Consider the following 27625-nt stretch of genomic DNA (forward strand, 5'->3'; position numbering starts at 1 on the left):
CCGAGTGCTTATCGAAAAGGAGAGAGCTGGAAATATTGTTCAAATACTTTGAGGAACTATTGTCATTCTCAATTGATGCTAAAAACATACTTGGTTTGCTTGCTGTTAGAGGTGAAGAAACATTTCTTCCAGAAGCTCCACAGCTCATTAGTGATGGTGAGTTAAGACAATCAGAAATACTATCAGACATCCCCAAATGGGCACATTTATAGGCCTACATTTGCGTGCAAGCCAGGTAGACTAGTCCTACTACTATATGCGTAATCAGGTGCGCGTCCTTACTCAACATTGACAGGAGCATTTCAAACAAAAGACGACCAATAAATTGACAAAACTCATAAATGGAATGAAATAAACATGTTGTTTCTCAAAAGTGTAGCATAGGTTGTGAGTTCTGCAAAACACATGTCCAATCCGACAATGAGAAAGGTAAATAACTGTAAAAATATATTGAATGCATTAACAGAAAACACCGTAAACAAACAAACATTGCAGATTAGAAATAATGGGAATTCACGGTAAATTTAGGCTACTATTGGTGATATATGTAATGGGGGAACTGATAGACACAGCACACAATGCACACAATAAAGTTATGAAACAATGAATACCCACAAAATGGTGGGAGAGAACACATTCTGGAGAGAGATATGCGTTGTGCATCTGAGCCACAATCCCCATATTCTTAGACCGTGTAATCCCTGCGGCCTCCTCATTGGATTAGTCCAATGAGACAGGCGTAAATCAGACAGGTGTCTCGTGTGCCATGAAAAAAAACATGTATTTGCTGCTAGACTAAAGAAATCTCATGTTTTCAATACAGACCCCTTTAGTCATACAGTATTCCATATAAGGCACCCAGACCTTATGAAAGTTGCACAGTATACCCTTACTCTTGTAATAAATCAAATCTAGTGATACATAATTTGATATTTCTGCCATCCATTGTGACATTGTGGGAGGATAACCAAACTTCCAATTAATGGCAATGCATTTCCTAGCCGTTAAGTTACACAGTTTCTTCTGAAAACATTCTCCAGCATCAACATTTCCAAGCAAACAAAAACAGGGAGAAGGGAGAATATGTAGACATGCTGAGATAAAATATCATACTCTGACAGAATTCAGCCAGCCTTCACAAGATCATAACATGCAAATATGTCCCCTTTTGTGTTTTACACCTTTAGCAGAGGAATTACATTTCTGAGTGCATGATATTCAGTTTCACTGGCATATAGTATGTGCTATGGATGGTCTTAAACTGCAGTAATTTATGTCTGAGATTATATTAACATAAATGGTCATTCAAACATATCTGTATCCATTCATCATCATCAATAGTGTCTCCGAGGTCTTCCTCACATTTTTGTTTCACATGTTTTGTGCCATCAAGAAAAGCCTCTATCAACCTTTGATACAGTTTGGAAATCAACTTGAGGCTTGTCAAACTGCCTTAAAATAATTTAAATCTTTGAAGCTTCTGTGTTTGCTGCACAGAGAGAATAAAGTGTTGCATCTGCAAAAGTTCACCTCAGCACTGTCACAGACTGGTCTTCCCTGACTGCCTGAGCCTGCTGAGACCCCTGCCACCATCTGATCCTGCTCAGATGAGTCATGACAAATAATTACCTTGGTGTACATTTATACATTATATTATCCAAGAACACAATCAATGGTTCAATCATTGAAATTACCATTATTCCCAGATCCTAGACTGTAGCCTACCCATCAACTCAAGATGGAACTTTGTATCCATTCACTGATTGTTATAATATACCGCAAAATTCACCTGAGCTTCGTAGACTGGTCTTCCCTGGCTGTCTGACCCTGTCACCATCTGATCCTGCTAAGACATGATGAGAATAGTATTGTACTGACTGTGGAGCCTATATAACTGTTTATACCATGTCAGTGTGAAAAGTAGAGTATTAGCTAGGGAAACTGACAGATCAATAACGTTACATTGCTATACTGACTCTAATAAAAACTCACACTGCGCTGTCAAAAAACGTCAGAATATCGGTCTTCAATCGTTTGGCCGCTGGTTTCATCATTTGATTCAGGTCTAGTGTGATTGAGGCAAAAATAAAAGCTAAAGTTATTGAGCTAGATAGCTAACGTTAGCCAACTTTTGGCTAGCTCTAATAGTAATGGTACATCAACTGATGAAAACTAGCCAAGTTAATTTACTTCTGTTGAAACGGGACAAAAAGGCTACAAAACATTCAGGTCTAGTGTGATTTAGGCAAAATAATAGCTAAAGTTATTGAGCTAGATAGCTAACGTTAGCCAACTTTTTGGCTAGCTCTAATAGTAATGGTACATCAACTGATGAAAACTAGCCAAGTTAATTTACTTCTGTTGAAACGGGACAAAAAGGCTACAAAACATTCAGGTCTAGTGTGATTTAGGCAAAATAATAGCTAAAGTTATTGAGCTAGATAGCTAACGTTAGCCAACTTTTGGCTAGCTCTAATAGTAATGGTACATCAACTGATGAAAACTAGCCAAGTTAATTTACTTCTGTTGAAACGGGACAAAAAGGCTACAAAACATTTTATACATACAACAGCTGTTAGAGACAGCTACCTGACAGATAGCTAGAGACTAGAGCTGAACTGGCTGTGCTAGCTACTAGCTAGCTAGTTCATTCTCTTCAGATAGTACTTCATTCAAGGTCGGATGAATTATTACTGTAGCTAACATTACATGTCAGTTACACTACTAGCGCAGCACTGGGAATACATTTATTTTCTTTCTGTTAGTCAAACAGCAGTTACCTTGCCAGCTACATCAGTCAAATAAAGAGTAGCCAGTTTCTGCTCTGCTTGCTTTTACAACTCTGAGAAAAAGCGCAACACACACAGAGACAGCAGGTGCAGACAGCAGCACCGTACCTGTCCGCACGCTCTGTGGTGTCCACGTGGTCCTAAATCCAGCTGGCTGAAATTGCCAAACAGCCTACCCAACCGCTCTGAGGCGTCCGCATGGTCCTAAAGCACACTGATGCTCCTTTTAGTATCACAGTGCAATGATAAAACCAGGGGGGACAAAATGCAATTTTAGAATGTGTGTGGGGGGGGGTCATGTCCCCCCTGTCCCCAGTGAAAGTTGCGCCCCTGTATTGCAGTAAATTAATTGCTGGTAAGTACTCCCCGTGCCGGCAGTGAGCGTTTAATTAGGCTGAATTGATGGGGCTTTTGTTTTGGTACAGGCAGAGTTTAATGAAGGGGATTGCTGCTCTGAACTCACTAAACAATTAACAGTGAACAACAGTTTATCCTGCACCATGCAGATATCGTGGGTTTCTGTCTGTGTGTTTGTGCTCTTGGATGTGTGCCTTGTGTGAGTGCTGAGTACCCACTGTACTATTGCATTCCAAACTTTGAGATTGAAAGGTGTAATATAGAGATCTAGAGGTGTGTGTATGTGTGTGTTCAAGTTTCAAGTTTTAATGTAAAATGCACAAGTATAGTGAAATGCCTTTCTTGCAAACTCAAAACCCAACAATGCAATTTTTTATTTATTTTTATTTCACCTTTATTTAACCAGGTAAGCCAGTTGAGAACAGGTTCTCATTTACAACTGCGACCTGGCCAAGATAAAGCAAAGTAGTGCAATAAAAACAACACAGAGTTACATATGGGGTAAAAAAAACATAAAGTCAGAAATACAACAGAAAATATATATACAGTGTGTGCAAATGTAGCAAGTTATGGAGGTAAGGCAATAAATAGGCTATAGTGCAGAATAATTACAATAGTATTAACACTGGAATGCTAGATGTGCAAGAGATTATGTGCAAATAGAGATACTGGGGTGCAAAAGAGCAAAATAAATAACAATATAGGGATGAGGTAGTTGGGTGGGCTAATTTCAGATGGGCTGTGTACAGGTGCAGTGATCGGTAAGGTGCTCTGACAACTGATGCTTAAAGTTATTGAGGGAGATAAGAGTCTCCAGCTTCAGAGATTTTTGCAATTCGTTCCAGTCATTGGCAGCAGAGAACTGGAAGGAATGGCGGCCAAAGGAGGTGTTGACTTTGGGAATGACCAGTGAGATATACCTGCTGGAGCGCAGACTAGGGGTGGGTGCTGCTATGGTGACCAATGAGCTAAGATAAGGCGGGGATTTGCCTAGCAGTGATTTATAGATGGCCTGGAGCCAGTGGGTTTGACGACGGACATGTAGTGAGGACCAGCCAACAAGAGCGTACAGGTCACAGTGGTGGGTAGTGTATGGGGCTTTGGAGACAAAACGGATGGCACTGTGATAGACTACATCCAATTTGCTGAGTAGAGTGTTGGAGGCTATTTTGTAAATGACATCGCCGAAGTCAAGGATCGGTAGGATAGTCAGTTTTACGAGGGCATGTTTGGCAGCATGAGTGAAGGAGGCTTTGTTGCGAAATAGGAAGCCGATTCTAGATTTAACTTTGGATTGGAGATTCTTTATGTGAGTCTGGAAGTTGAGTTTACAGTCTAACCAGACACCTAGATATTTGTAGTTGTCCACATACTCTAGGTCCGACCCGTCGAGAGTGGTGATTCTAGTCGGGTGGGCGGGTGCTAGCAGCGTTCGATTGAAAAGCATGCATTTAGTTTTACTAGTGTTTAAGAGCAGTTGAAGGCTACTGAAGGATTGTTGTATGGCATTGAAGCTCGTTTGGAGGTTTGTTAACACAGTGTCCAATGAAGGGCCAGATGTATACAAAATGGTGTCGTCTGCGTAGAGGTGGATCTGAGAGTCACCAGCAGCAAGAGCGACATCATTGATATACACGGAGAAAAGTGTCGGCCCAAGAATTGAACCCTGTGGCACCCCCATAGAGACTGCCATAGGTCCAGACAACAGGCCCTCCGATTTGACACACTGAACTCTATCTGAGAAGTAGTTGGTGAACCAGGCGAGGCAGTCATTTGAGAAACCAAGGCTATTTAGTCTGCCAATAAGAATGCGGTGGTTGACAGAGTCGAAAGCCTTGGCCAGGTCGATGAAGACGGCTGCACAGTACTGTCTATTATCAATCGCGGTTATAATATCGTTTAGGACCTTGAGCGTGGCTGAAGTGCACCCGTGACCAGCTCGGAAACCGGATTGCATAGCGGAGAAGGTACGGTGGTATTCGAAATGGTCGATGATCTGTTTGTTAACTTGGCTTTCGAATACTTTCGAAAGGCAGGGCAGGATGGATATAGGTCTGTAGCAGTTTGGATCTAGAGTGTCACCCCCCTTTGAAGAGGGGGATGACCGCGGCAGCTTTCAATCTCTGGGGATCTCAGACGTTATGAAAGAGAGGTTGAACAGACTAGTAATAGGGGTTGCGACAATTTCGGCGGCTAGTTTTAGAAAGAAAGGGTCCAGATTGTCTAGCCCAGCTGATTTGTAGGAGTCCAGATTTTGCAGCGCTTTCAAAACATCAGCTGTCTGAATTTGTGTGAAGGAGAAGCGGGGGGGGCATGGGCAAGTTGCAGCAGAGGGTGCAGAGTTGGTGGCCGGGTTAGTGGTAGCCAGATGGAAAGCATGGCCAGCTGTAGCAAAATGCTTGTTGAAATTCTCGATTATTGTAGATTTATCGGTGGTGATAGTGTTTCCTAGCCTCAGTGCAGTGGGCAGCTGGGAGGAAGTGCTCTTATTCTCCATGGACTTTACAGTGTCCCAAAACTTTTTGGAGTTAGTGCTACAGGAAGCAAATTTCTGTTTGAAAAAGTTAGCCTTTGCTTTCCTGACTGCTTGTGTATATTGGTTCCTAACTTCCCTGAAAAGTTGCATATCGCGGGGGCTATTTGATGCTAATGCTGTACGCCACAGGATGTTTTTGTGCTGGTCAAGGCAGTCAAGTCTGAGGAGAACCAGGGGCTATATCGGTTCTTAGTTCTGTATTTTTTGAATGGGGCATGTTTATTTAAGATTGAGAGGAAATTACTTTTAAGGAACAACCAGGCATCCTCTACTGACGGAATGAGATCTATATCCATCCAGGATACCTGGGCCAGGTCAATTAGGAAGGCCTCCTCGCTAAAGTGTTTTAGGGAGCGTTTGACAGTGATGAGGGGTGGTCGTTTGACCGCGGACCCGTTACGGACGCAGGCAATAATCAATAGCAATGTATTTCTAGAAAATAAAACACGAGAAATAAGAATAAGAAATATGAAATACACAATAAAGTAAGTAAGTAAGCATACTATATTCAGGAAATATTTAAAAAGTCAGTTCCAATACCATATTTACATGTGCAGGGATACTGGAGTGATAGAGGTAGATATGTATGAGGGTAAGATGACTGGCAACAGGATATAAGATAAACAGAGTAGCAGCAGCTTGCATGTGAGTGGGTGTGTAGAGTCAGTATAAATGTATGTGCATATTATGTGTGAGTGAGAAAATGATAGAGTGAGTGCTTGTGTGTGTGTTGGAGTGACAGTGAAGTGTGTGTGAGTGTGGAGCCCTGTGAGTGTGCATAGAGACAATGCAAATAATGAAATATTAGTGTGTGTGTGACGAGTACCCACCTGTAGTATTGCATTCCAAACGTTGAGATTAGAAGGTAGATTTAAATAGATTTAGAATGATTGGTAGATTTAGAATGATATTGAGTTCTTTTTCCTTCCTCTGAGAGATGAAACAACTCCTACGAAATACAATTTGGACTCAACATTTGCTTTGGGATAAATAAGCAGCTGTTCACATAACCTCCCTCTCTTTCGCTGTCTCTCTCTCACTTCTTTCTCTCTGCTTTCTCTCTCTCCCCCCCTCTCTCTCTTCTCTTTCTCCCCTCGTCTCTCTCTCCCCCCTCTTTCTCCCTCCCTCCCCTCTCTCTCTCTCTCTCTCTCTCTCTCTCTCTCTTTCTCTCTCTCTCTCTCTCTTTCTCTCTCTCTCAGAATGACAGTATGGTGGAGAGTAATGGGGAGGAGTCTCAGGAGAGTCTGGATGCACTGCCTGACGTCTCTCTGGTGAGCCCCGCAGTCAGACTCAGAACCACAACCTCATAAAGATGGACAGAGCAGAGGTTGGAGGGAGGGAGGGGTGGACGGAGAGGGAAAAACAACAAGGCTGGAAATAAAAGTGCGAGAAGAAGAGGAAACAACAGATATGCAGTTTGAACTCTTATAGCCTTCATCCCTTATTTCTTTCTTTCCTATGGAGGAGTCTGTTACTAAGGAGGAACTTGCTCTCTGTCTGACACCTGAGGTAAAAGCTATAATCAGAAACACACAAACACAAACAACTCAGAAGGATACCTACCACGGTTACCAGAGCAACGGTAACCAATGTCGACAGGAGGCTGTAATGTGGGACACAGAAAGCAAAGACCTGAAGAGTCTTAAAAACACCTCAACTCCATTCAGCCAGAACATATTTGTGTTGGTTTTGATTGCTTTCTCTTGCCTTTTTTTTACCATGAATCACTTCATTCATTCTCTCCCCGCTCATGTTGCTGTTTTCATTGTTAATTTCTCCGTTGGTTTTGGTTGGAGGGGAGAGCTTGTTGCCGGGGACACAGCGGATTGGGAAGGTGTAACCTGAGGTTATACAGAGACCATGTTTAGTTGTGGGGCTCAACTGAATCCTGGCCTTGAGTTGTGTTGAATTCTGAGGCGTGACAATTGGTAGTGTGTGTGTGTGGAATTATGAGATTCCAGAGATGTGCTGTAGTATATGAGTGTTTTGTGGGATGAAAGGAATGTGATCTGTTTGTTCTCCTCTTACCTTAGGATGAGGTGCACTCCATGTCCGAATCTCCCCCCACCTTCAAACCCCCACCCCCTCCAGGGCTGCAGAGGCTCCCCAGCAGACGAGACCAGGTCAAAAAACGCCCTTCCTCCGAATCCTCCTATTCTAGACTCTACTTCACCGCCCCCTCCCTTAACCCACTCAAGGACCAGTTGGGGGACCAAGGGCCCCCAGCCTCACCCAAGGTCCCCCCAAAAAATAATTCCTCTGTCCCCCATAAGAGGGACCCCTCCGTCCCCCATAAGAGGGACCCCTTCGTCCCTCATAAGAAGGAGATGGCAACTGCCAAGCTCTCCATGGTCGACAAGCACCCCATAGGCCCCTTCCCTAGAGTCCAGTCCCCTACTAGGACCACCAAACCTGCCACCCCCTCCCCATCTCTACCCCCTCCCCCTCCGCTCCCTGCTCCATCCACACCCCCTCCCCTTCCCCACAGCCCGGACAAGGCCTCCCCTGGCTCCAACAAACAGCACTTTGTCATGGTGGAGGTCCACAGGCCCAATGCAGAGTCTGACGTCAACGAGTTGCGGTTTATGCCCCAGGCACGAGGTAAGAGGCATGGAGGACAGCCGAGATTACTGGAGGGGGTAGGTTGGAGGAAAAGCTGGAGTTGGACTCCGAAAACCATGAGAACAGATTTGGACGCAAAGGATTGGTTGCACAAATAAGAGGAAGTGCATGTTTATGTGTAATCATGGGTATATGTATTTCTACCTGAGTGTGTCCCTGTGCCAGTCTCTAACCTCCTGCACCCATCCCCTCCAAGGTGCCACCCTGTCCCAGCTGTCAGACAGTGGACAGACACTGAGCGAGGACAGCGGGGTGGACATTGGCGAGTCGGGACATCTCAGCAAGGAAAGCAGTCCCCGCACACGCTCCCTACAAGACCCCCAGGGGGCAGGAGGGGACAGCACCGCCAAACCGGTGAGGAGGACACACCAGCGGGGAGAAAGACGACACAGAAAGAGAAAAGAGGGAGATGTATGGAGGGACAAATGGATGGATGGGTGGATGAATGGATAGATGGAGCTGAAAGTGAGGGATGACAAGAAGAGAAACAGACAAACAGAGCTGGGTTGTCCTCTGTCACTGCTCACTCTGTCTTGAAGCTTGTTCTCAATCCTAACTGTGATTTCTTTCTGTTTTATTCTTTCTTTATGCACATATAGTTTTTCTTTCTTTGCTCATTGATAAATGTTTGTCCTTTCAATGATTTCTCATCCATTCAATCACTTGTCCATCTCATCTCATACTGCACTAGAGGTCTCTTGTTTCCTCTGGCTGTCTCTTTATGGTTATTGCTGATTGGTGGTTAGGTAGTGGGGAAATTGTTGATTGGTTCCAATCTTCATGGGTGGACCAATGGGTAACAAAGGTGCAAAAGAAAAGATTACATGGGTCTCCAGGGTGAATATTTGAGTAAAAAGCTGAGTTATATTATGCCCCCTCTCTTCTCTCTCTCTCTCTCTGCAGCTGGGTCTCTTGGAGCCCACCTCCACACTGGTGAGGGTGGCAAAGAGTGCCAGCACCCTGGGCATCGCCATCGAAGGGGGTGCCAACACTCGCCAGCCCCTACCACGCATCGTCACCATACAGGTGGGTCTCAAACGGCCTAGCATACCCCCTCATGCCCCTCACCCCTCTCACCTCTCCCTTTTCAAGTCATCTCCGAAATGACAGCTTGCCAGACAATCTGCACCTGTCAGAATTGATCTAGCCACGGTACTCTGTGTTCTGCAACTCTGCGCTGTCATTGGCCCGTGCCGCCTTCTCTTCCACACATGGCTACACAACACAGCCTTTGTCAGATCAGTCTGTGGTTTTACACTGGAAGAGAACTCAAACTTAGAGACCTGGCTGCCATGCCATTGTTCCTCCACTCCAGAGGACTGGCAGCTTTTCCAGGGATGATTATAACCTTTAGAACAGACTCCATCACAGGGCTCTGACGCTCAGAGGGCCTGAGACAGTGAGACAATGCCAGGCAATTATAAATGCGGCATGTTCCGTGTTTTAATGGTATGCTTGTGAAAAACCACTGCAAAGAGGGAGGGGTTTACACTTAAATATTACAGTAGCCATAGCAACAGGGTCAAAGATCAACCCTGTGATGTCGTGACTAAGGTAAGATGTCCGTGGGTGTACTACTAGAGGGTGGCTAGTTCAAGTCCAGCTCAGGTAAATATCGCCTTTTACCCTTGCCAGGTGCTTGACATGAATGTCTAACTGTAAGAGTACATCAAAAATGTTTTTTTGGGTTCCAAGCACCCTTTCATTTGTTTAATCAAGAGGATAAGAGTTGACCATGTTCTCTCCCTTTACCTGAAAGAGTACATCCACTGAGAGCAGTGACTGTTATGTGAAATAAAGGGGTTGTCACTTTGGCTGAAGGCCACATCTAAGTAAGAACTGAGGGTAATAACACCGTACCTTGCTGTAGCTCTGCTCTGCTCAGGTCTGTCTGTGTCTCTTTTGATTAGCCTAAAGAGTGAGGAGAGAGGAGGGCTGGGGAGGGAGCTGTGCTGTACTGTGGAGTTCAGAGAACCACTGAAAGCCCCCCGCTCAAAAGATGCTTTGGTGAGAGACTAATAAAAAATAATAGAGCCGCTGATTGCGAGGGGAGCGACAAAGGCACTGGCTGGGAAATCAGCATATTCAAAATCAAAGAGAGCAAGGCGGAGAGGGAGAGAGGGAACGAGGGAGGGAGGGGAGAGAGATATACAGAGAGAGATGGAAGAGAAGATGGTACACTGGGTTAACAATAAAGGGGATTCGACTGAGAAAGGGTGCAGAGAAGGGGAGGTAGGGGAGGAAGAGAGAGAGAGGGAGGCAAGCGAGCGAATGACAGACAGGCATGAGGTTTTAATTCCATTGCCATAGCGCTCCTCATCAACGGCTGGAAATGCACAGACAAAAGGCATGAGCCATGAGATACGCGCCTTTCTCTCTTATGTCTCATCCCCCTTCCTCTTTATTCATCTGTTTTCTCTTTCCGCTATCTTAGGAGAGACGGACAAGGTATCCGAGCACGCTCGCCAACCAGGTTGATTTTCATATCAATGTAGCGTTGCCACGTACCCCTGCCATGACATCACAGTGTCCCCAATCAGTCACAGGGGATAGGGACTCGTCAGCATCCTAATTGGTTGGGGGGTTGGATGGTCCTGGCCCAATCACAACATCTCCCATTCCACTGTACGTTCCACTGTACCTCTAATAGCTGTCTTACAGTGCATTCGGAAAGTACTCAGACCCCTTGACTTTTTACACATTTTGTTACGTTACAGTCTTATTCTAAAATTGATTAAATAAATACAAATGTTAGGCCTACTGCTGCTAGGTAGCTCTCTCTCTGCTCTCCCTCCCCCTCTGTCTGTCCTTGATTGCAGGAGTGAAGTCTGGTGTGCGGGAGTCAGGGTTCCAGCTGCAGCTCATTCACCATAATCACCTCAGCCTTTAAGACCCGGTCAAACTTTCCACTCATCGTCAGATCATAGTCAAGACAACCATGTTAGTCTCGCTGCCGACTCAACCTGTCTGTTTTCGCTCTTGTGTTTTTTTGGACTGTTTATTTACTTTTTTCTCCTGTGCCACAGATATTTGGAACCTGACTCCTGCCTCCGCTTCACTCCTGCCACCACCATCCTGCTCTCCACTATCGGGCCTCTCCTTTGGACTCACCACGGACACTAGGACATTACGGTACCACACCTGCCCTGACCTGGATCTGTACCCTCCCTGTAACCTGGACTTGCTCTTTCCCATTTATTGGAAACCTGGACTATTGAACATTATAATAAACCTGTTAAAACTTCTCTGGCTTGGTGTACTTGTCTGCATTTGGGTTCTATCCAGTTAAATCATAACAGTATGATCTGACCAACATGAACCCAGCAGACAGTAGCTCGGATACCACCCCAGAGTGCACTCAAATTTGGACTGCCATAGCCAATCAGGGCATTCTACTTGGCCAACATGATACCCTGTTTAAGACGATTGCTGAGGACAGTCAGGTGCTGCTTAATCAGGTTCAATTACTCACCAATCAAGTGTTTGCCCTTACTACCCCTTCAGCCCAGATCAGAGAGCCTTTTGTTCCTGCTCCAGAGCGCTATGACGGGAACATGGGAACCTGTGGCGATTTTTTGACTCAATGCTCGTTAGTGTTTGAACAACAGCCCCTCACCTACGCCTCAGAAAGAGCCCGTATTGCCTACCTTATCAACTCTACTAGCGGTTCCGCTCGTGCCTGGGGATCCGCGGTCTGGGAGAGTCAGTCGGACATTTGCAACGCTTACGTGGCCTTCACCACGGAGATGAGGAAGGTTTTTGATCACCCCGTACGAGGCAAGGAGGCTGCGAAACGGTTGTTTTCTCTTCGGCAGGGGGGCTCGTAGTGTGGCGGAGATGGCAGTGGAGTTTCGGACTTTAGCAGCAGTGAGTGGTTGGAATGACGAGGCATTACAAGGAGTGTTCATCAATGCTTTGTCTGAGACTTTAAAAGATGAATTGGTGTCATATGATGAATCGCCTACGCTGGATAATCTTATTTCACTCACTATCAGGTTGGATAATCGGATTCGGGAGCGCCGCCGGGAGAGGAGTGTTAGTTCCAAGCAACCTGTCTGTCATCAACAAACTCCTCCCTGCATCGTCCCTACGGAGAGAGCCGTGTCGTCCCCGAGTCGATACGAGGAGCACTGAACCCGAAGCCATGGAGGTGGGTGCGTGCACGGTTGTCCTCAGAGGAGCGTGCACGTCGTATTCAGGCTCGGGTCTGCCTGTATTGTGGAGAAGCTGGTCATTTCGTTCCTTCCTGCCCAGTTCGTCCCGGGGAAAAGGGCCGGCTCATCATTTATGGGAGAAGTTTTGGTGAGCCGAGCAGCGGATTCTTCCTCTTCTCCCCGCATTCTGCTCCAGGCATCCCTCCAGTGGCAGTCCCAGAATTTCTCTGTTAGTGCGCTGATTGACTCTGGTGCCGACGAAAGCTTTTTGGATAGAGAGTGGGCTCAACAAATGGATTTGGAGACTGTTCCTATGGACTGTCCGCTGCAGGCTAAGGGTCTAAATGGACAATTGTTGACCCGCATTACCCATCAGACTGTTCCTGTTTGTCTTAGAGTGTCGGGAAATCATCAGGAGAACATTCAATTCCATATTATCGACTGCCCACAGACTCCCCTGGTCCTTGGTATCCCCTGGCTCATAAAACACAATCCACACATTGATTGGGTGACAGGTAGCATTGTTTCATGGAGCACATTTTGTCATGTGAATTGTTTGTGTTCTGCTCAGACTCCTGCCAGTACTGTGCCTCAACCTCCACTGGAGTCCATGGATCTTTCTGCTGTTCCTGACGTGTATCATGACCTGGCATCCGTTTTCTGCAAACACAGAGCTACTTCTCTTCCTCCTCACCGGCCTTACGACTGCGCCATTGACCTCCAGCCAGGAGCCCCGCTCCCCAGCAGTCGCCTGTACAATCTCTCCCGGCCGGAGACGGAGGCTATGGAGAACTACATTCGGGACTCCTTGGCGGCAGGTATTATGCGTCCTTCCTCGTCACCTGTAGGAGCGGGGTTCTTTTTTGTTGCTAAGAAGGATAAGACCCTCAGACCCTGTATTGATTACCGTGGACTTAACAACATCACCATTAAGAACAAGTATTCTCTGCCTTTGATTAATTCTGCTTTTCCCCTCCTTCATGGTGCTACCATCTTTACGAAACTGGATCTACGAAATGCGTATCACCTGGTGCGCATTCGTAAGGGTGATGAATGGAAGACTGCCTTCAACACACCCTTGGGACATTTTGAGTATCGGGTTATGCCTTTTGGGTTGTCTAATGCCCCTGCTGTTTTTCAGGCACTAGTCAATGATGTCCTTCGGGACATGTTGAATCGGTTTGTTTTTGTCTATCTGGATGATATCTTGATTTTCTCAGAGTCCTCCCAGGAACATGAACTGCATGTGCGCCAGGTGTTGCAAAGGTTGTTGGAGAACAAACTGTTTGTGAAGATGGAGAAATGTGAATTTCATGTGTCTGAGACCTCTTTTTGGGTTACATCATAGCTCAGGGGAGCTGCGGATGGACCCAGCTAAGATCTCTGCTGTCACGGACTGGCCAGCTCCCTCTACCCGCAAAACAACTTCAACGATTCCTGGGGTTTGCGAACTTCTATAGGAGGTTCATCAAGGACTACAGCCGCATTGCGGCGCCACTCACCGCTCTCACCTCCATCTCACGACCGTTCGCTTGGAATGAAGGGGGCCGAATCAGCGTTCGAAGAACTGAAACATCGCTTCGCCTCGGCTCCCATTCTGATGCAGCCGGACCCCGACCGCCAGTTTGTCGTGGAGGTGGATGCATCCGACACTGGGGTAGGTGCAGTGTTGTCACAACGTTCTCCTGAAGATAACAAACTGCATCCCTGTGCTTTTCTCTCAAGGAAACTTTCTCAGGCAGAGAGGAATTATGATGTTGGAAATCGTGAACTGCTCGCCGTTAAGCTGGCTCTCGAGGAGTGGCGACATTGGTTGAGGGGCGGAACAACCCTTCATCGTTGGACGGATCATAAGAATCTGGCTTACCTCCAGTCAGCGAAGCAGCTCAACCCCCGTCAAGCCAGGTGGGCACTATTTTTTGGGAGATTCAATTTTTCTCTGTCTTACCGTCCTGGGTCACGCAACGTCAAGCCTGACGCCCTGTCTCGTGTTCATTCGGCTGTTGATACTGGTAGTAACCCTGAACCCATTTTGCCTCCTACCTGCAGTATTGCAGTCATCACATGTGACATCGAGGGGATTGTTAGACAGGCTCAACATCATCAAGCTGACCCTGGGAGGGGTCCTCCTAACCGGATGTTTGTCCCTGAGTCTGCTCGCTCCCAGGTACTTCAGTGGGCTCACTCGTCTCCCCTTACCTGTCACCCCTGGAGTTTCGCGGACCCTTGACTTTGTGCGACGGAAGTTCTGGTGGGCCACGATGGAGGCGGACACTCGAGCCTTCATTGCTGCTTGTACGGTATGTGCACGAAGTAAAAACTCCACCCAGGCCAGCGCTGGTCATCTACGACCTCTACCTATACCCAGCCGGCCCTGGTCGCATATCGCTATGGATTTTGTCACTGGACTTCCCCCCTCATCTGGTAAGACTGTCATTCTTACGGTGATTTATCGTTTTCTAAGTTCGCTCATTTTTTGGCCCTACCTAAACTGCCCACTGCCAGAGAGACGGCTGATATTTTGGTTGAACATGTGTTCCGCTCTCATGGTCTACCCACGGATATTGTCTCTGACAGGGTCCCCAGTTTGTCTCCCAGGTGTGGAAAGCTTTCTGTAAAGCTTTGGGCATTACATCCAGCCTGTCCTCTGGATATCACCCCCAGACCAACGGGCAAGCCGAGAGAGCGAACCAGGAGATGGAGACCGCACTTCGCTGTGTCACTGGGTCAAACCCTGGGTCATGGAGCTCCATGCTCCCCTGGGTGGAATATGCTCATAACACCTTGACTAACGCTTCCTCTGGTTTGTCTCCTTTTCTGTGTGCTCTGGGTTATCAACCTCCCCTGTTCCCTTCCCAAGAGAGGGAACTTGCGGTACCCTCGGTGCAGTCCCACATGCGCCGCTGCTGCAAGGTCTGGAGGAAGGCCAGGGTAGCTCTGTCCCGAGCTCGGCGTACATGCAGAGGCAAGCCAACCGTCACCGGTCCCAGGCTCCCGGTTACTCTCCTGGTCAAGAGGTATGGCTGAAGTCACGGGACCTTCCATTGAAGGTGGAGTCGAAGAAGATGGCGCCTCGTTTTATAGGACCGTTCAAGATACTGTCTATTGTTAACCCCTGCGTGGTTAAGCTACAGCTTCCTGCCTCCCTACGGGTTCATTCCACCTTTCATGTTTCCCAGATTAAGCCTGTGTCGGTTAGCCCTTTGTGCCCGCCCTCTCGTCCCCCTCCTCCGCCCAAGATCGTGGGTGGGGGTCCGTCTACACTGTCCGGCGACTTCTGGATGTTCGCGCCGGGGTCGTGGTTTCCAGTACCTGGTGGATTGGGAGGGTTATGGTCCTGAGGAACGTTCCTGGGTGCCCAGGAGCTTCATTGTGGATCCTGCTCTGGTTCGTGAGTTTCATAGGTTACATCCTGATAAGCCCTGTCGGCCGCCAGGTGGCGTCCGTAGAGGGGGGGGGTACTGTTAGGCCTACTGCTGCTAGGTAGCTCTCTCTCTGCTCTCCCCCTCCCCTCTGTCTGTCCTTGATTGCAGGAGTGAAGTCTGGTGTGCGGGAGTCAGGGTTCCAGCTGCAGCTCATTCACCATAATCACCTCAGCCTTTAAGACCCGGTCAAACTTTCCACTCATCGTCAGATCATAGTCAAGACAACCATGTTAGTCTCGCTGCCGACTCAACCTGTCTGTTTTCGCTCTTGTGTTTTTTGGACTGTTTATTTACTTTTTCTCCTGTGCCACAGATATTTGGAACCTGACTCCTGCCTCCGCTTCACTCCTGCCACCACCATCCTGCTCTCCACTATCGGGCCTCTCCTTTGGACTCACCACGGACACTAGGACATTACGGTACCACACCTGCCCTGACCTGGATCTGTACCCTCCCTGTAACCTGGACTTGCTCTTTCCCATTTATTGGAAACCTGGACTATTGAACATTATAATAAACCTGTTAAAACTTCTCTGGCTTGGTGTACTTGTCTGCATTTGGGTTCTATCCAGTTAAATCATAACAACAAATTCTCAGTAATCTACACACAATACCCCATAATGACAAAGCGAAAACTGTTTTTTCAGACCATTTGCTATGAGACTCGAAATTGAGCTCAGATGCATCCTGTTTCCATTGATCATCCTTGAGATGTTTCCACAACTTGATTGGAGTCCACCTGTGGTAAATTCAATTGATTGGACATGATTTGGAAAGGCACACACCTGTCTATATAAGGTCCCACAGTTGACAGTGCATATCAGAGAAAAAAACAAGCCATGAGGTTGAAGGAATTGTCCGTAGAGCTCCAAGACAAGATTGTGTTGAGGCACAGATCTGGGGAAGGGTACCAAAAAATGTCTGCAGCATTGAAGGTCCCCAAGAACATAGTAGCCTCCATCATTCTTAAATGGAAGAAGTTTGGAACCACCAAGACTCTTTCCTAAGAGCTGGCCGCCCGGCCAAACTGAGCAATCGGGGAGAAGGGCCTTGGTCAGGGAGGTGACCAAGAACCTGATGGTCACTCTGACAGAGCTCTAGAGTTCCTTTGTGGAGATGGGAGAAACTTCCAGAAGGACAACCATCTATGCAGCACTCCACCAATCAGGCCTTTATGGTAGAGTGACCAGACGGAAGCCACTCCTCAGTAAAAGGCACATGACAGCCCGCTTGGAGTTTGCCAAAAGGCACCTAAAGACTCTCAGACTATGAGAAACAAGATTCTCTGGTCTAATGAAACCAAGATTGAACTCTTTCGGCTGAATGCTAAGCGTCACGTCTGGAGGAAACCTGGCACCATCCCTACGGTGAAGCATGGTGGTGGCAGCATCATGCTGTGGGGATGTTTTTCAGCAGCAGGGACTGGGAGAGTAGTCAGGATCGAGGAAAAGATTAACGGAGAAAAGTACAGAGAGATCCTTGATGAAAACCTGCTCCAGAGTGCTCAGGACCTCAGACTGGGGTGAAGGTTCAGCTTCCAACAGGACAACGACCCTAAGCACACAGCCAAGACAACGCAGGAGTGGCTTCGGGACAAGTCTCTGAATGTCCTTGAGTGGCCCAGCCAGAGCCCGGACTTGAACCCGATCAAACATCTCTGGAGAGACCTGAAAATAGCTGTGCAGCAACGCTCCCCATCCAACCTGACAGAGCTTGAGAGGATCTGCAGAGAAGAATGGGAGAAACTCCCCAAATACAGGTGTGCTAAGCTTGTAGCGTCATACCCAAGAGGACTAGAGGCTGCCAAAGGTGCTTCAACAAAGTACTGAGTAAAGGGTCTGAATACTTAAGTAAATATATATATATATATATATATATTTTTTATTTTTTTAAATTAGCAAACATTTCTACAAACCTGTTTTTGCTTTGTCATTATGGGGTATTGTGTGTAGATTGATGAGAGAAAAAAAAAACAATTTAATCAATTTTAGAATAAGGCTGTAACGTAACAAAATGTGGAAAAAGTCAAGGGGTCTGAATACTTTCCGAATGCACTGTATATCAGCTCATAAAACATAGGCCTATTTGGGAGCAGTATAATGGTGAGTGGACATTCTCCCTTTCTATGTATATTGGATCTTTATCCAGCTACTGTGAAAAGTTTGGATGTGCGTAAAACCCTAAATAGTCTGCGTTGTTTTCATATTATATGCCCAAAGGGGGAAATGATGGTGCCAGTAAGTATGACATAGCCTATTTAAAACAAGTTGTTGTTTCGTTTTGTTTACAATTTGATTAGAATTATTAGTTCTATTTTTAGGCCTTTTCAATAATTAATTTAATCTTGCTTATTGACAATGTTTTGCATGTCCATGTTCAGCCATAATACAATTTACAATAGGCCTAGCCCCTATATCAGTGTGTATGCTATTGAAGCCATACAATTAGTTAGAACAATGTGGACTGCAAATGGGTTAACGAATTTAGCAAAGACAGGTCTACATTTTGTTATTACGTTTCTGTAAGCCATTTACCAAACTATAACGGACTAACATTGGAATTGGAGTTGATTCCAAGGCAATACATAAAAGACCGTAAATACACAACTTGATGCAACCACATATTTCGCCATGGAGCATGTTCTGATTGGCCAGTGAGAGGCCAAGCCTCCACACACCCACAACTTGTTAATTAATCAAAACCCTGCCCTTTCGCAGCAACGCCAGCAAGTGCGCTGATAATTGTGATAGTGAAAATAGCAAAAATATTTCTGACACGACCCTGAACCTATAACGTTACCGCCTGTGCTTAGATTTACCACTGCGTTAGGTTTGTTCAAGTAGAGCCCTATGTCTCTGGCTCAGCGGTACAAGCCATATCAATCATTGTAACCAGAGTACAGGTCACATCATACCCTAGCAACATTCCTGAATGATTACTTACTCACACGATATTCACACTAATACACAAATACATGATATATCTTGGGTTAGTTACCAGTATCTTTGGTTTTACTCTTGTAGAAGCTTTAGTCTCTCAGGTCATCACAGTCCATGATGTTGTGAACGTTCCAAATGACACCGCTGTGGACACTATCACCATCACTCTCTATCACACTCCATGAGCTGCTGCTGCTGCTGCTGCTGCAGTCCCTATCACAGCCATAGCCGCGGGAAGATATGTGTGGGTGAAAAAATGTTTTTTTGCCCGCGCTACAGACAGCTGTATCGGTCCACTAATACAGGACTAGTAAAGGCCCAGTGCATGACTTTTGTGAAAAAAATTAAATGTTGAAAAATAAGAATAACTTGCCTGCGCTACAGACAGATATATCGGTCAGCTAATACAGTACTAGTAAAGGCCCAGTGCAGTACTTTTGAGAAAAAATATATATTTATATAAAAAATATATATTTATTTCGATTTTTCAGGGGGTGCTGCAGCACACTCAGCACCCCTACTTCTTGTGGCTATGATCACAGCCATCTCCATGTCGCTCCAGTGGCTGGGGGTAATTGTGGCCGGCTCAGTAAATAAGAGAACTGATAATGCTCTAAATAACAAAACTGATAGTGATAATTATGCTGATAATGCTGTGCTCCACTGCAGGCTGAGCAGCATTTGAAACGCCTCTAACTGCAGATAATGAGGTCAGTGTAGTGCCAGGACAACGACCTCTCCCTTAATGTCAGTAATAAAAAGGAGCTGATCGCGGACTACAGGACAGGGCTGTAGTGGAGCGGGTCGAGAGCTTCAAGTTCATCTGTGTCCACATCACTAAGGAATTAACAGTTGTGAAGAAAGCACGACATCGCCTCTTCCCCCTCAGGAGGCCGAAAATATTTGACATGGGCCCTCAGATCCTCAAAATGTTATACAACCGCACCATTGAGAGCATCTTGTGGTCCTCTGTAGCTCATCTGGTAGAGCACGGCGCTTGTAACGCCAAGGTAGTGGGTTCGAAAAATGTATGCACGCATGACTGTAAGTCGCTTTGGATAAAAGCGTCTGCTAAATGGCATATTATTATTTATATTTATCTTAACTGGCTGCATCACGCTTGGTATGGCAAGTGTTTACGGCCCAGTACATCACTGGGGCCGAGCTCCCCGCCATCCAGGACCTCTATACCAGGCGGTGTCAGAGGAAGACCCAAATTATTGCCACCCAAGTCATAGACTGTTCTCTCTGCTACCGCACGGCAAGCGGTACCGATGCACCAAGTCTGGAACCAACAGGACCCTGAACAGCTTCTACCCCTCAGCCATAAGACTGCTAAATAGTTAACCAAATAGCTACCTGGACTATCTGCATTGACCCTTTTTGCACCAACTCTTTTGACTCATCACATACGCTTCTGCTACTGTTTATTATCTATCCTGTTGCCTTGTCACTTTACCCCTACCTATATGTATATATCTACCTCAATTACCTCGTACCCCTGCACATCGACTCGGTACTGGTACCCTGTGTACAGTTGAAGTCGGAAGTTTACATACACCTTAGCCAAATACATTTAAACTCAGTTTTTCACAATTCCTGACATTTAATACTAGTATAAATTCCCAGTCTTAGGTCAGTTAGGAGCACAACTTTATTTTAAGAATGTGAAATGTCAGAACAATAGTAGAGATAATTATTTCTTTCAGCTTTTATTTCTTTCATCACATTCCCAGTGGGTCAGAAGTTTACATACACTCAATTAGTATTTGGTAGCATTATCTTTACATTGTTTAACTTGGGTCAAACGTTTCGGGTAGCCTTCCACAAGCTTCCCACAATAAGTTGGGTGAATTTTGGCCCATTCCTCCTGACAGAGCTGGTGTAACTGAGTCAGGTTTGTAGGCCTCCTTGCTCGCACATGCTTTTTCAGTTCTGCCCACAAATGTTCTATAGGATTGAGGTCAGGGCTTTGTGACGGCCACTCCAATACCTTGACTTTGTTGTCCTTAAGCCATTTTGCCACAACTTTGGAAGTATGCTTGGGGTCATTGTCCATTTGGAAGACCCATTTGCGACCAAGCTTTAACTTCCTGACTGATGTCTTGAGATGGTGCTTCAATATATCCACATAATTTCCCTTCCTCATGATGCCATCTATTTTGTGAAGTGCACCAGTCTCTCCTGCAGCAAAGCACCCCCACAGCATGATGCTGCCACCTCCGTGCTTCACGGTTGGGATGGTGTTCTTCGGCTTGCAAGCGACCACCTTTTTCCTCCAAACATAACGATGGTCATTATGGCCAAACAGTTCTATTTTTGTTTCATCAGACCAGAGGACATTTCTCCAAAAAGTACGATCTTTGTTCGCATGTGCAATTGCAAATCGTAGTCTGGCTTTTTTATGCTGTTGTTCTGGGATTGATTTGCACTTTTTGCATCAAAGTACTTTCATTTCTAGGAGACAGAACGCATCTCCTTCCTGAGCGGTACGACGGCTGCGTGGTCCCATGGTGTTTATACTTGTGTACTATTGTTTGTACAGATTAACGTGGTACCTTCAGACGTTTGGAAATTTCTCCCAAGAATGAACCAGACTTGTGGAGGTCTACAGAAATTGTTCTGAGGTCTTGGCTGATTTCTTTTGATTTTCCCATGATGTCAAGCAAAGAGGCACTGAGTTTGAAGGTAGGCCTTGAAATACATCCACAGGTACACCTCCAATTGACTCAAATGATGTCAATTAGCCTATCAGAAGCTTCTAAAGCCATGACATCATTTTCTGGAATTTTCCAAGCTGTTTAAAGGCACAGTCAACTTAGTGTATGTAAACTTCTGATCCACTGGAATTGTGATACAGTGAATTATAAGTGAAATAATCTGTCTGTAAACAATTGTTGGAAAAATTGCTTGTGTCATGCACAAAGTAGATGTCCTAACCGACTTGGCAAAACTATAGTTTGTTAACAAGACATTTGTGGAGTGGTTGAAAAACAAGTTTTAATGACTTCAACCTAAATATATGTAAACTTCCGACTTCAACTGTATATAGCCCAGTTATCGTTACTCATTGTGTATTTATTCATTGTGTTATAATATCTTAAATGTTATTTATTCTATTTTTCACTCTGCATTGTTGGGAAGGACCCGTAAGTAAGCATTTCACTGTTAGTGTACACCTGTTGTTTACGAAGCATGTGACAAATACAATTTTATTTTATTTGAGCTGAGGGAACAGTGGGGAGAGATGAGATCACAAAGGTCCTTTTGCTTCCTGGTTCGTTAGCAATCGTAACGGTGGCAATGCGCCAACGAGTGTTTGTCGTCTGTTTGTGCTCTCTTTATCACAAATAAATGTTCTAGGTCTTGCTCTCTCTCTCTCTCTCTCTCTCTGTCTCTCAGAGGGGCGGTTCGGCGTATAACTGCGGGCAGCTGCGAGTGGGTCAGGTGATCCTGGAGGTAAACGGGGTTTCCCTGAGGGGCCGGGAGCACAGGGACGCAGCGCGCCTCATCGCCGAGGCTTTCAAGACCAAAGAGCGGGACCACATGGATTTCCAGGTCACAGAGTTCAACGTGGCGCTGTAGGAGGAAGTAGAGGAAGAAGAGAAAGAGAGAGAGACTTATCATGGAGGAAGGAGGGAGGAGGGACAGTGGCGGCAGAGCTGGAGAGGATAGGGGGCGGCTGTTGGGGAAAAGCAGCATAGGCCGGCATACTGTTCTGTACATGGGTTCATCTACCAACTATCACTTTATCTGGTCACTCGGCCTCATCATCCTCAACATCCTCCAGCTTTAGCCCCAAAACAAGACACGGACACAGTTGCACTCTAAGTTGAGAAGTTGCCATGATATTTTTCCCATGGATCATGGACTTCCACCATCCTTGTAACCTTGGTTTTTAGGATACTCCCTGCAGCAGTCACCTCTCTGGACACCTTACTGTATGTGTTTATGGCAATCTCATGTACTGTCACTCTATCTGTGTTGGCTAGTGGCTACATCCTGTGGATCTCAAATTGATTCTTGGACAATGACGCCATCAGCAACAGAGCTCTAGCAGAAGATATGTTCCTGAAGCGGTCAGTTAGCGGTCAGTGTCTACTAACCTGCGTCAGTCTGAGAGACGACAGCACACGCAAGAGACACAGGCTGTGTCGCAAATAGCACCCTATTCCAATATAGTGCCCTACATTTGACCAGATCTCTATGGGCCCTGGTCAAAAGTAGTGCACTAAATAGGGAATACGGTGGGACGTAGGCCAGCCTTCCATCCAGAAGATGGGAAGAGGCAGGAGGAAACACCATTTTCCAATGAAAGTTTGTTTTTGTAAATGTACAAATGTAGATACTATACAATATATACATAAATATAATCTATTAATTATAAAAACCTAATATCTTACATGCTTAAAAAGTAGAATACTTCAAAGTGTACTGTTAAGTCCCTTAATCGCTCCGCTTTTCTGCAAATGTGTCCCCAAGTGAAAAGTAATGGAGATGATTGTGTTTTAATTGCCCTCTCTGGTAGTGCTAGTCAGCCGTACTGGTTGTGTTTACACAGGGGGCTTGCAGGGGCCTGCGTCACACAGTAATTACTATGCCTAAGAGGTAGTAATGAGGAATTTGGAAAAAGAAACTGCTGCAGAAGCTCTCTCTGATACACACTCCCAGAACACACACGTGGCCCAGCACACACACACATGCATGCCATCTTACCACACACACACACACACATACACGCAGGCATGCCATCTTACCACACACACACACACACACACACAAACATACACACAGGCATGGCATCTTACCACACAAACACACACAGGCAGGCAGAAGTCACTACAGGATTGGTGGAGAGCTGATGCTAATCCAGAGAACTTGAAGAAGCACTTTATCCAACAATGGAACAGGTATGAGGAGCAAGTCATGCCAATCAGGAAGAGGAAGAGGAAGAGAGAGACAGAGACAGAGAGAGAGAGAGAGAGAGAGAGAGAGAGAGAGAGAGAGAGAGAGAGAGAGAGAGAGAGAGAGAGAGAGAGAGAGAGAGAGAGAGAGAGAGAGAGAGAGAGAGAGAGAGAGAGAGAGAGAGAGAGAGAGAGAGAGAGAGAGAGAGAGAGAGAGAGAGAGAGAGAGAGAGAGAGAGAGAGAGAGAGAGAGAGACAGAGAGACAGAGAGAGAGAGAGAGAGAGAGACAGAGAGAGAGAGAGAGAGAGAGAGAACTGAGAAATGCAGTAGTTGTTGTGGAGGATTATTTTGTTTCCTCTCTGGGGGGGAGACGGGGTGTGTGAGGGATGGGGAGAGAGGGGTTGAATGAGGGAGGGGGAGAGAGGGGTTGAGTGAGGGGGGGGGTAGTGAAGCGGTACAGGGGGACATCCAAACCACTGATGTGTCATTCAGGAGAGTTTTAGCATTATAGTGGAGGAGAACAAATAGAGCGATCGAGAGACGGACAGGTAGAGAGAGGTTATTGTTGTAGCAACAATAACCATCAAGTTTAAGTCAGGTTTCTCTTGATGCTCATTTACATACAAGTGATTTGTTCACCCCATTCAGATAATAGAGATTTTCCATCATTTCAATCATTGTATATTTATCTAGCATCCCAAATGGCACCCTATTCCTATAGTTCACTACTTTTGACCAGGTCCGTTAGGGCTCTAGTCAAATGAAGTGCACTATGTAGAGAATAGGGTGCCATTTGGGACGCAATCTTATTCTGTATGCATACTTAGGGTATGAGACACAATCATGAGAAGACTGTGCCCTTTTCCCTGCCAATGCCACCTCAAATGCTTAACATTCAGCGTGTGTGTGTGGGAGTGTGTGAGTGTGTCCTACTCCTATCCACAAGGCAGTCACTATTAAACACCGCTATCTGGGAGGAACCACACAGCTTCAGAGATGGTGGCTTTTTGTTCTCTGAGCCGTGCCTTTACACTGTGTATATGATACAGACAGCCCTTCAGAGAGAGGGATGAGAGGAAGGTGTACTGTGTCTAACGTTGTTTCTACATTGTTGCGCTGGAGATGGGCAGAGAACGCAGAGCAAGGATCAGATAGCGAGAGAGGTTGACCTGATGCAGGAGGGAGGGAAAGGCATACACACACAAACACATTACACACAAACAAACACTCACACACTGGTCAATCCATGTTCTGCTTCTAACATGCTCTGAGACATTGCGTAATGTCTTCAATGCACTTTCTTTTTGTACACACTGACAGGCATGAATTCACACAAAGGGACTCTTTCAAACACAGATATCATCCGTGTCTTGAAATGTCCCAAACACTCTTAGTAACACAGGAACTACACCACAGAAATGTGATTATATTATAGCCATACAATCAGTTGTCTACTCTGATGCCATGAAATTCAACCATGCCCAAGCATCCTACGTAAATTGTCTCCCCACGTCATATTGGGCTTTGAGGAATTCACAAAAGTAAAAACAAAATGTATTGGGATTACTTATTATTACTGACCCTGGATCTCATGTTAATAACAGTCTGGCTTTCTCTTTAACCCATATTACAGAGTCATTCAGAGGGGAAGAGATGATAGAAGGAATCCGTCCAATCCAATGACAGGGTGATTAATCAGAGAATATGATGGAGAGGCAGGTGTCCTGTTTGTGGCATGGACTGGGAAGACAATTGGCAACAACATAAATGTGGGCTCTGTCCCAAATGGAACCCTGCTCAGTATATAGTGCACTACTTTTGACCAGGGCCCATAAGGTGCTGGTAAAAATCAGTGCACTATATACAGTGCATTCTGAAAATATTCAGACCTTATTCTAAAATGGATTCAATTGTTTTTTTCCCCTCATCAATCTACACACAATTCCCCATTATGACAAATTAAAAACAGGTTTTTATGAATTTTTGCAAATTGGAAATATTACATTTACATAAGTATTCAGACCCTTTACTCAGTACTTTGTTGAAGCACCTTTGGCAGTGATTACAGCCTCGAGTCATCTTGGGTATGACGCTACAAGCTTGGCACACCTGTATTTAGGGAGTTTCTCCCATTCTTCTCTGCAGATCCTCTTAAGCTCTGTCAGGTTGGATGGGGAGCGTCGCTGCACGGCTATTTTCAGGTCTCTCTAGAGATGTTCAATCTGGTTCTAGTCCTGGCTCTGGCTTGTCCCGAAGCCACTCCTGCGTTGTCTTAGCTGTGTGCTTAGGGTCGTTGTCCTGTTGGAAGGTGAACCTTCACCCAATCCGAGGTCCTGAGCACTCTGGAGTAGGCTTTCATTAAGGATCTCTCTGTACTTTGCTCCGTTCATCTTTCCCTCGATCCTGGCTAGTCTCCCAGTCCCTGAAAACATCCCCACAGCATGATGCTGCCACCACCATGCTTCACCATAGGGATGGTACCAGGTTTCCTCCATTCAGGCCAAAGAGTTCAATCTTGGTTTCATCAGACCAGAGAATCTTGTTTCTCATGGTCTGAGAGTCCTTTAGGTGCCTTTTGGCAAACTCCAAGCGGGCTGTCATCTGTCTTTTACTGAGGAGTGGCTTCCGTCTGGCCACTCTACCATAAAGGCCTGATTGGTGGAGTGCTGCATAGATGGTTGTCCTTCTGGAAGGTTCTTCCATCTCCACAGAGGAACTCTGGAGCTCTGTCAGAGTGACCATCGGGTTCTTGGTCACCTCCCTGACCAAGGCCAGCTCTAGGAAGAGTCTTGGTGGTTCCAAACCTCTTCCATTTAAGAATGATGGAGGCCACTGTGTTCTTGGAGACCTTCAATGCTGCAGAAATTTTTTTGGTACCCTTCCCCAGATCTGTTCCTCGACACAATCCTGTCTCTGAGCTCTACGGACATTTCCTTCGATCTCATGGCTTGGTTTTTGCTCTGACATGCACTGTCAACTGTGGGACCTTATATAGACAGGTGTGTACCTTTCCAAATCATGTCCAATCAATTGAATTTACCACAGGTGGACTCCAATCAAGTTGTAGAAACATCTAAAGGATGATCAATGGAAACAGGATGCACCTGAGCTCAATTTCGAGTCTCATAGCAAAGGGTCTGAATACTTATGTAAATAAGGTATTTCTGTTATTTATTTTTAATACATTTGCAAAGATTTCGTTTTGTCATTATGGGGTATTGTGTGTAAATTGATGAGGAAAAAAACTGTATTTAATCCATTTTAGAATAAGGCTGTAACGTAACAAAATGTGGAAAAGGGGAAGGGGTCTGAAAACTTTCAAAATGTGCTGTATAGGGAATAGGTTGCCATTTTGGATGCAGCCGTAGACTGGTCATTCTAATGTATCTCTCCCCTCTGCTCATACACTACATGGCCAAAAGTATCCTAGTCAAACATCTCATTCCGAAATCATGGGCATTAATATGGAGTTGGTCCCCCCTTTGCTGCCTCCACTCTTCTTGGAAGGCTTTCCACTAGATGTTGGAACATTGCTGCAGGGACTTGCTTCCATTTAGCCACAAGAGCATTAGTGAGGTCGGGCACTGATGTTGGGAGATTAGGCCTGGCTCGCAGTCGGCATTCCAATTCATCCCAAAGGTGTTCGATGGGGTTGAGGTCATGGTTTTGTGCATGCCAGTCAAGTTCTTCCACACCGATCTCGACAAACCATTTCTGTATGGACCTCGCTTTGTGCACAGGGGCATTGTCATGCTGAAACAGGAAAGTTGGAAGCACAGAATTGTCTAGAATGTCATTGTATGCTGTAGCATTAAGATTTCCCTTCACTGGAACTAAGGGGCCTAACCCGAACCATGAAAAACAGCCCCAGACTATTATTCCTCCTCCACCAAACTTT

General features: G+C 45.7%; 1 protein-coding gene across 1 annotated transcript in view; it reads left to right on the forward strand.

The window, feature by feature from the left end:
• LOC121583496 (whirlin-like) overlaps positions 1-23109 on the forward strand; it is a 161896-nt gene extending 138787 nt beyond the window's left edge. The window contains exons 8-12 of the mRNA XM_041899641.2: positions 6882-6953; positions 7716-8283; positions 8501-8658; positions 9208-9330; positions 22225-23109. Coding sequence (XP_041755575.2) covers positions 6882-6953; positions 7716-8283; positions 8501-8658; positions 9208-9330; positions 22225-22407 — 1104 coding nt within the window. The 3' untranslated portion in view covers positions 22408-23109. The remainder of the gene's footprint in view (positions 1-6881; positions 6954-7715; positions 8284-8500; positions 8659-9207; positions 9331-22224) is intronic.
• Positions 23110-27625: the final 4516 nt, after the last annotated feature.

The sequence above is a fragment of the Coregonus clupeaformis genome, unplaced genomic scaffold (assembly GCF_020615455.1).
Source record: "Coregonus clupeaformis isolate EN_2021a unplaced genomic scaffold, ASM2061545v1 scaf0094, whole genome shotgun sequence".
NCBI lineage: Eukaryota > Metazoa > Chordata > Actinopteri > Salmoniformes > Salmonidae > Coregonus > Coregonus clupeaformis.